At 37.7% G+C, this 9,919-nt stretch overlaps 3 protein-coding genes across 3 annotated transcripts; 1 reads left to right on the top strand and 2 right to left on the bottom strand.

Moving 5' to 3' along the window:
* Positions 1 to 5,051: 5,051 nt before the first annotated feature.
* Positions 5,052 to 6,080, bottom strand: FOMMEDRAFT_74973 (Aldo/keto reductase; the record flags this gene model as incomplete). Its single annotated transcript, XM_007262222.1, has 3 exons — positions 5,052 to 5,468; positions 5,522 to 5,851; positions 5,919 to 6,080. 3 exons carry the CDS (start codon positions 6,078 to 6,080, stop codon positions 5,052 to 5,054), a joined length of 909 nt encoding a protein of 302 aa, XP_007262284.1.
* Positions 6,081 to 7,138: 1,058 nt separating this feature from the next.
* Positions 7,139 to 8,441, bottom strand: FOMMEDRAFT_73316 (terpenoid synthase; the record flags this gene model as incomplete). The annotated part of the gene is made up of 4 exons (XM_007262221.1): positions 7,139 to 7,525; positions 7,614 to 7,896; positions 7,947 to 8,121; positions 8,270 to 8,441. 4 exons carry the CDS (start codon positions 8,439 to 8,441, stop codon positions 7,139 to 7,141), a joined length of 1,017 nt encoding a protein of 338 aa, XP_007262283.1.
* A 128-nt stretch (positions 8,442 to 8,569) lies between these two features.
* FOMMEDRAFT_164971 (uncharacterized protein) lies at positions 8,570 to 9,103 on the top strand (the record flags this gene model as incomplete). The annotated part of the gene is made up of 3 exons (XM_007262220.1): positions 8,570 to 8,777; positions 8,842 to 8,986; positions 9,052 to 9,103. The coding sequence occupies 3 exons, from the start codon at positions 8,570 to 8,572 to the stop codon at positions 9,101 to 9,103; spliced, it is 405 nt and encodes a 134-aa protein (XP_007262282.1).
* Between the last annotated feature and the right edge of the window lie 816 nt (positions 9,104 to 9,919).

Below are 9,919 nucleotides of genomic sequence, written 5' to 3'. Positions count from 1 at the left end.
CTCACCTGTCTGAGTATCTCAAACATGAATCAATATGCTGCAAACACACAATCTACTGTACTACATACGACCCAGACATTATATGATTGTCATCTTAGTGATTATGATCATTGGCCTAGTAATAATGTAATTTATGCAGGCAACATTGAAACTACAATGAGTATCACTTACTGCAACATTTAATCACTAAAATATTCTATAATATCACAGAGATCATGTTATAATAAATTAACTGATCATACTACAGATGAACATTAAAAAGATTAATAAAGCAAACGCTACTCTTCCACTATTAACATTACAATAGTACAAATGATTGACACTGTCAATGAGCATACATATGTTATAGCATAAATCAAATAATAACACATATAGTAATATCACAGCCAAACAATTAATGCTCAAAAACAAGTGTATATATGCTAAACAACATATTAAATTGAATAAATAAAACATTTAACCTGTATTATAAACAATAATACAATTGTAGACACTATAATAACAATAATAATAACAATAATAATGATAATAATACAGATAGAACTAACAGAACGAATACAGAACAATATAATAACTAACACATATTATGGTTGAGCAATTATATGTAACATATTGGATTCAGTGGTTACATGTCAGATATTGCAATTACTTATTGGATACTGAATATAATATGCATATCTAAGATATACAGACGAGTACAGATATACAAAAGTATAATTAATAACTACAAACCAAAAAAAACAATGCTACAGAGTGTATAAACTAACTATGCACAAAAGAATAATGTTATAACACATAAATACTGATTACAGCACAAGACAAGTGCAAAAATTATAATTATTAAACAAATAATACTACTTTACACATTAATACAATAGTGTAAATGTATACTAATGACAAACGAAAGAATTATATCTCTAATATACTTGAAACAATGTATCAATACAACTTAATTACACAGAACGTGTTATCACAGTAGTTGATTATGTAATAAATTTCGAAGTTGCAACAGTAACATTAACTGTACAGTATATATACTTTAACAAACAATTATTAAATTTACATTGTGACAACATAGCTTGTAGGAGTGAAGTATTAAGCTGATAAGGCTATTACAACAAATAATACAAATATAATTATTACAAACACATTATTATAATAATTACAATTGAAAACAATCATAATATAATATGATTAAATAAATTAATAAAATGTTTAAGCCATTATCTTAGACAATATAATATAAAATAGGCAATAATGGATGCAAGCATACTTAATAGAACTCAGTACATTTACTAAAAGTGTTACATAAATAATAATTATAATGTTATTAAACGAATATTATACAGAAACAAACAAATTACCATATGTTTTCAACACAAAAACAAAATATTCATTCATAGTTACAAACAATAATTAATAAAAGATAATGAGTGTGAACAAAACTTGTATATTATACATAATGTGTACTTATCTACTATAACAAACAAAATACACATTATATAAGTTGACAAACGTTAACAGTAACAAAGATATAATAGTAATACTACTTAAATTACTTATTATAGAACATAACAAACGTTACACACTGCTTTAAAATACTAATAATTAGAAATCAAACTACAAAAGCAATTACAATTATTATATATATATAAATATTATATTATAACAACAACTAATAAATGTTAAAGAAATATCCAATTCTTTGAAGAAATACCTTCTTGAATTGAAGGGGAGAAAATGGATAATATGTACAAAAAATTAATAACTAAATATAAACAACAGAACAGAAAGTATAACACTACAGATGCTACAAAAAATAGAATAACAAAATTCATGGACTAAGCACTGACTAAGCAATAGAAGTTACAGACAGACATAACAGATTATAAAGGTAAATCATTTGGTACAAAGTGAAACTATGTTGATCAGAACTAAATAACAGAAGTCAACACAATGTGTAATTGAACTTCAATGTTAAATAAATAATAATTCTACTACAAAACAAATGCTCATACTTGGCAAATAATATTAATATGATAATATAATTAACTTAACAGTGTTTAATACAAAAATAAATAATATACAGACAATTATCACATTATATAACAAAATAATTCATTAATCCAGACTATAGTTCATGGATAAAAGTGATGAATAACAAAAATAATACTTCAGAACATACATAAAACAATAAATAATATATCCATAGGATAATACAGATATAATTGCAATATAATTTGTAACTACAACTGAACAATACACAGATAATAACTATATAAACAAGTATGGAGCATATACATATAATTAAATAATACTATTAAATCAATTCTTGTACAAACAATTAATTTGCCCTTACTGTACAATTAATACAAGTGTGAACAGTATTATAATACTATGAAATACATCAGACAGATACTAATAGGTATATCTATACAATGATTCAAATAAAATAAATAAAACTGATATATAAAACGTTTTACCTAGCAAACCAATTAACAAATAAAACATTGAACAAATACTACAATTGCACATAACACTAGATTAACTAAAGAATGCTAGGAGACAATTATATTAAACATAATCTGATATATCACTTATATACAGATTGTGTTACAATACATTATCCTTTGCAAAAAGAAAAAGCAAAGAACAATAACTATAACATACACATATATATACACAATACTACAATTGCAACAATTCATAATAACATTGTTAATGATAAATAATACAAACACATGTTAGTAATGATTTACAATAGATAACTATGTTAGCTATTAAAGAAACAACACAACAGATTGCATAGTTACTCAGGATGTATTAGAAACAATCAATTAACAAACATAATGTTAATAAATTAATACATAACTATAAACAATAATGTAAAGCAAACGAACAAACAATACATTCATGATATAATACATATATGATGCACCTAGACACATAGTGAGATGCCTGCAGCCAGACATAACACTTATACAACAAATATATGTTAGTATAAAACCTTATTGATCTTAGAATGAAGTAATCTAACAAAAACAAATATTATTATTAATATTACAATATACAATCAATACAAAGCTTCAATACAAAGACATAAATCAGCTATTGCTGAATGCTTAATGTATATACAAACATAGACAAACACAGACAGTATATTAAAGAAGGATATTATTGTAACATTGAATATACATTTTACTAGTATGATTCATTAGTTTCACAGTGAAGTAAAAGGAAATTACTAGAGTACTCAAACAAACTTAATAACAAACAATATGACTGAATAACAAACAATAAAACAAAACAAGCAATTGCATTTATGATTTAAATATGCACATATACATACCTATGCATGCTAACAAGATTCTGCAGGTCTCTGAAGCATTTACAAATTATTTAATAACATTTACAAATGATCTATTGTGATAACAATGCTGTTATTGAACAGTATATTATGAACGAACAAACTAATTAAATATACTTAATCAATATAACATTGGACAAACTTAACACAAAGTGGATAACATTCAGAATGGACAGTACACAGAACAGACAATGCATTACTACAATACTAATAATATTATTATTAACTACATCAAGTTATAAACGCATTACACAAACGAACAATTGTACAATGCAGTTATAATGATTAAACTACCTATACATACTGTAAGCAAACATCTTACAAGTCTACTAGACCTAGTAAGAGTTTGAAGGGGAGTGTTAAGACGAGACTACACGAGAGCATGTCTCAGATGATATAAACTACATTACAAGCAATGACGAACGATGATGGAATACCTTCCATCATACATTCTACATCTGAGACATACCTACATAGTATATATAGACTAACTAATCAACGGACGATGAAGCAAGCCGCGAGAGAGCGAGCCGAGTCCACTATCCCCCCTCTTTGCGTGATCCCTCTAAGCCTCTCACATAACCTCTCTTTCCCCTTTCTTAACAACGACTTACATTCCTGTCCCAATTTTTGCAAATCCAATGTTACATGGAAGCCGTCTTCGGCATTGGAAAGTATAGAGTTCATTCCAGTCAAATCGAAGACGCTTGGAGCCTTCAATTCAAGCAAAGCCTTCTTGCCCTCCCTTGTGGATAACACGTAGTCTACGGTGCATCTGCCACCCGGAGCTGCGGTTTCAGTCTTTATCGCAATGCGATTCCCGCAGGATAACATGATTCATGCGAGAAATTGCAGAGGTCCACTGTTGATAAAGGCCCTGACCTGAATAATAGGGTAAGGAAAGTGGCTTCATAGCGAGAGACGATGCTCGCATCTGCTTGCGACACGATGTCACGATCCGCTTCCGTTCGCCGTTATAGTGTTGCTGGAAACCTACATTTTCACGTTTTGGGATAGGATCCGCACCAAGCACCTTGTTGAGAACAACACCTGTTCAAGTTCGGCATGCGTCAGGGAGGCAGACCTTGTCTGATGCCTATCGGCGGGTGGACAGTAGAACTTTGCATGGTCATGTAGGTAGTCTCTATAAAGTGTCATAATTTCCAGCACAAGTTACATGAAGGTACTAGTAGGGCGAGTACCAATTGGCTTGACCGCATTGCAATGATTTTGCATTGTACAGGACAGGCACTGACTCTGTTCCCACGGGCCAACCTAATTGATGGTTGACTCTGGACAGCAAGTTCCAAGTTCCAAGCGATTTCGCGCAAAAAAAGATTTAAAGAAAACAGGTCTGCAAGCAGATAATATGGATTAATGTGCAAGTCGAAGTTTGAGTCGCCTTCTTCAACGGAAGACACTTCGCTAATTGTCACCAAGAGGTGTAAAAAGCAAAGACTGATAATACATGATTATATCCTAACGAAGCACTCGTTATTCTGCTAATAAATCTTACTAGATATATATATATCATCCACATCATTCAAATCAGGATAGAAATGAGGATAGCTAGCAATTCACACATGGAAATAAAAGAGACTGTATTACACTACCCTCCGATCTGATTGCGCTACCAACTATATATCGTCCATCCATGTTGTGGTCCTCTGTACACAGGACCCAATTAGTTCTTCTGTACAGAAGGCAACGCAAATTGCAAACTCACCGCAAATCGATGATATATTCCGGCTGAATTATCGATTACCTCCACCTCCTCTGGTGTTAAATCCTTAACCTGCTCCGTCTCAAGATACTCCATCAAACGTGACTCCTTGGTCGATGTGGTGACGGCAATGATTTCCTTAGCTTCAAGCCACTTGAATAAAATTTGATTCTGCGTCACAGTGTCCCCGCGTTTCCTGGCGATCTCGTCAAGTATGGACTTGACTTTGGTACACGCGTCAGCGAGTTGCTCACTGTCTTTGATACGGTCGGGAAGGAGTGGAGTGAGGCTGCCCCAGGCTTCCGTTATGATATCATGCTTCCGGGAATAGGCAAGTAAAGGTTCGAGACGTAAGCAGTTGAATATATGATACTCAATCTATGCAACCCCCGTTAGCTGCTATGCAAAGAGACTAAACACAGGATACGTACTTGATTAACGACGGGCTTCTCAAGTCCAAGCTCGATAATGTCCTCGAGGTACTTGATATTGAAATTGCTTACTCCAATACTCCATGTGAGTCCCTTCTTCTTCACCTCGACCATCTCACGCCAGACCTGTTTCAGGCCTCCATCCCGTTCAAGATGCTGTACAGGTGCATGAATAAGGTATAAATCAACATAGTCGAGTTGCAGTTTCTTCAGGCTTTGGCGTAGGCAGTCTTCAACCGTCTGTCCTGATGGAATAGCAGCGAGCTTCGTGGTGACATACAGGTTGGAACGCTGGATACCGGACGAAGCAATGGCGTCACCGACGCTTTCCTATTCAATAATCCAGTCATTTTACTTAGCGACGTTCACAGTTATCAGATTAAACCCAACAGCACACCTCGTTCTGATACATCCCGGCAGTGTCAATATGCGTCATTCCCACGGATAAAGCAAGTGCTACGGCATCCTTGCACTCCATTTTGAAGAACGCTGTTCCAGAGCCAAATCCAATCCAGGGGATTTGAGTCCCGTCAGAGAGCTTGAACGATTTGACAGACATTTTTTGTGCGTAGCGTGGCGTCGATGATTAGACCGATTGATTCGGGGCGGACGAATGGTCGGTCATATTTAAAGGAGAAGGGCAATGAGCAGATTATTCTAGAAATAACATTTTCTTCAAATGAGAATAGGTATTATGAATGGCGTTGGTCATGGAACTTCAGCATCCAATAAATTCCAGGAATCTTGGACGATGGCGTACAACAATGATCAGTGATTGGCCGTAGGAAGTCACGGAACTTAAAATGACGCTCTTATTTCTTGTTAAAGTAGGCGATTATATAGAGTCCCGATTTAGAATATTTTCGTGCCGTTGGCCCTTATTCCGTCTACCCCTTAGAGACTCGATACCAGTCTTCTCCTGGCTTCTGCGTGCAGCAACATCGTTGTAAATCATGGAGGAATCGCCTGTAACTTCTCACCATAGAATTAGCCTCATAGCACGATACGAAACAAGGGAACACATACATTACAAAAATGGTGAGATCGGGTCGCTAAGGATGATTTCAACGTAATGGTGATGAGCTAATATTAGTTTCGTAATCGGAGGTTTGAGTAAGGGAATCTGACGGCTTTGAGGGGTGGAAAGAGCTTCGGGCACTATTTGGTTAGTGACAGGACATTAGATCTCGAGGCTTCTTTGTCTTCCGACAGTATCATATATAGTGTGCAATTTATGCAGTAAACAGGTCAGAGGAAAGATTCAAAGAAATGTGTTCGGAGCAAAACGAAGTGTGTGCTCGGATGGCGGTCTTCCAAGGTCACGGCGATAGCGTGACACAACAAAAAATTTAGGTCACATGACATCAAATTGAAATCGACGGCAACAGACTTGAATCTGTCTACTATTTGTTCTTGGATTGCTAAACTGACCAAAAATTTGACTTTGTGTATGGCATTCGGACTGGTGAGTGCTTTTACTGATGTCCTCTGTGCAAAATTAGCATGTTCGGGTTCTGGAAAATCTGTATTCATTGCTATGTTCTCGACGAACGCGTTATCCACGTCAGGTAAGTGGAGACACGGTAATCTTATCGTGTTTACCTTGGCAGAAATACATCAATTGCCTTCAAGCGCCTCAATAAGTGGGACCACAACGTTTTCACGCCTCAACGATCCATCCTTTGTGGGCTTTTCGACCTTCGGAAGGAGTGCTACCTCGCGAGATTTCTGAACCTCGAGACCTTTGCTACCAAAGTACCTTCCACTCTCGAAGTTCCAACAGTCACTACCTCGTGGCCAGTTAGCAAGACCGTTAACACAGTGCTTGACTTGGCGATCGATCTCAGGACCAAAGGAAGGCACGCGTTTAACGGCATCCAGGAATTTCGCCTCGGTCTCTCGGTGGAAGTTCAACACCCACTGCATAGCGGCGTCTAGGCCGACATTCAGCTCGTGCATGACTACAGTGACGATATTGTGTCTGTCGTCATCAGTTGCCTGCTCCTAATTGTAGGACGCCATGTCCTGTATGTTCATCCTTAAGGTCAGTATCCGAGAAATTGATGCGGTAGTGTTATCGTGGACAACGCACGTTGCCAAGTCCAATTAAGTCCGCGATATAATCCGACATTTCAGTGATGACAGGATGATAGAATGCCTCGTCAGGGAGGTCGAGTCCAAGTTCCATAGGAACATAGAAAGGCTTAGCACTGATGTTCTCGCGACGATTTGCCAGATAGGAAGCTATCGAACGATACGTATCGTTGTCACGGTCTTCCGCCTGATGAACGACCGAGTCAAGATTTGTTGTTAGGCCTTCAATCATGTGACGCTGGGCAGCCGGACTGGCGCTTTTAATTGCCAATTCCCAAAATCTGATCGAGTTAGTTACATATTAAGTTGAGGGTACCGAATTATTACTCACTGGCGAGCCATTTCGCCGAGAACAACTTCTCCCTCTGGGCGAGGTTTGTGTGGGTCCTTCATTGCATCAATGACTATATCCACCATGTTGCGGACCACCGGTGCAGGCTCCACATCGGTATATTCGTCAATGGCGAAGAACAGATTCATGAGGTCACAACCTGTGCGTAGGTGCTCTAAACGCTTTTCAGTTCTCATGTTGAATTATCATGGAATAGAAACCCTACCTCGCGAGGCGCTTGAGTACGCGAGCGCAGCAAGGCGAGCTATTGTCGTGTACATTAGCACAATGCGTACATGACAAGCACGAATAGACCAACTGACCGAAGTCGCACTTGTCGAATGCGTACTGGGACTCGGCAGAGAATGCCTTGAAGCTGTGGAACCAAGCATCAGACTCGGCTTTCACCTCTTCATAGTGCGGGTTTATCGTTCGCTGCCAAGGCCAGTTCGCCAAGGTGTCCGGAAGATGGAGAATTGTAGTTGAGTTAGACATCTCTGAGTATCTCTGAGTGACTTGCTATGCTAATGAGTACCATTTTGTCCCCTGTATTTATACTGTGAACGCAGCTAGCAATGACAAGATACAAGGCTAAACAACATTGTCAGCAGCATAGTTATCGGATGCTTTGCACAACATGGCTCTGCGTACGATCACATTCGGGGCGCTGGAGCTCCGTGTTCCATGAGTCGATGCGGGAAATGCGACTGCGCGAATCGTCGTTAAGTCCGAATTGTCCAATCATCAACGGAAACGTTCTGCTTCTAAACGGTGCAACGATTAATGCGACGTGCAATCGTTGTGTTAATGTCCGAATCCAGTTTATCGTACGTGAGCCTCATTTCTGTCATAAAGCCTCGGATCTTTAATCATTGAAGTGCAATGGCCCTTACAGCAGATCGTATGGCAGCTCTTACAGAGTACTCGAGCACTTTCACACGGTTAAAGTCCGTCAAGTACGGTAATGGAGCCCTTTTGGAGATCTTCCAAACATACCATATCCTCCAGAATATCCGTCTCCGTTGCGACCCCGTAGCCGGGTACTATAAGAGCTCCATGGCGCACCACAGAATTTGAAACTTGAAATATTCTGACTATGCACTAGGAAATCGGAAAAACTCGACTATAAGGCGGGCAAAGCGCCACAAAGCGTATAGAGCAAGGACAAGGGTAGTTAATGCAAATTATTGGCGTCCATAGGTGTCTAAATCGCTTTGTCGGACGTTGGTAAGTAGCGTAGGGAAGAGGCGGCGTCAGTTACTGCACTTCCCGCCTGTTTGCAAATATTCAGACCGAAGAGACCTATGTAACATATTCTTTGCTGCGATTTGAATTATGTCTTGCTATGTAGTACTACTTTCCAAGTTCAGAGTCAAGTACTCCCTGATTTTGTTATATTTATACTTCCCAGTTGATTGGTAGTGCGATCACAACGGGCGAAGAAACTGCAATGGCATTGAGTCGAAAGGAGATTGCGACTTGCAAAAATTAAGTTTCTGAAATGCTAGGATGAGTGCAAGCAGCAGACTTCATTTCCGAATGATATCCTTAAACCGATATGGTCTCTGGAGAACCTACGCTCCTCTACAAACACAGCCCGATTGAAGGAGATATCGCATGTATATATGTGCGATTATTTCATCTGCAGCGCAATTGGGCTTTCAAATATTTATCACATGCACAGCAGAAGGTCGGATTAGAGGATCCATTTGAAAGTCACCAACCAACTAGATGGCAGACCACGGTAAGGTGCGGATGAAATTAGACGTAGTGGAGACTAGGGACTGGCGTGGTATCCATCCGTGGTTTATTTGATCCACACCACGGATAAGGTGAACCACGGATGGAATTCCCACGGTTACCAGATGAACCGTGGTTACCGTGCCACGGTTCAATTCCCGTATATAACATTTAGATTTTTTATGCTATTTTGTACTTATATCACACAATTATGCAAAATTAATCATATACAA

This window comes from Fomitiporia mediterranea (assembly GCF_000271605.1).
Source record: "Fomitiporia mediterranea MF3/22 unplaced genomic scaffold FOMMEscaffold_1, whole genome shotgun sequence".
NCBI classification, from domain to species: Eukaryota; Fungi; Basidiomycota; class Agaricomycetes; order Hymenochaetales; family Hymenochaetaceae; genus Fomitiporia; species Fomitiporia mediterranea.
The sequence above is the reverse complement of the archived record's forward strand: the minus strand, read 5'-3'. Positions and strand labels throughout refer to the sequence as shown.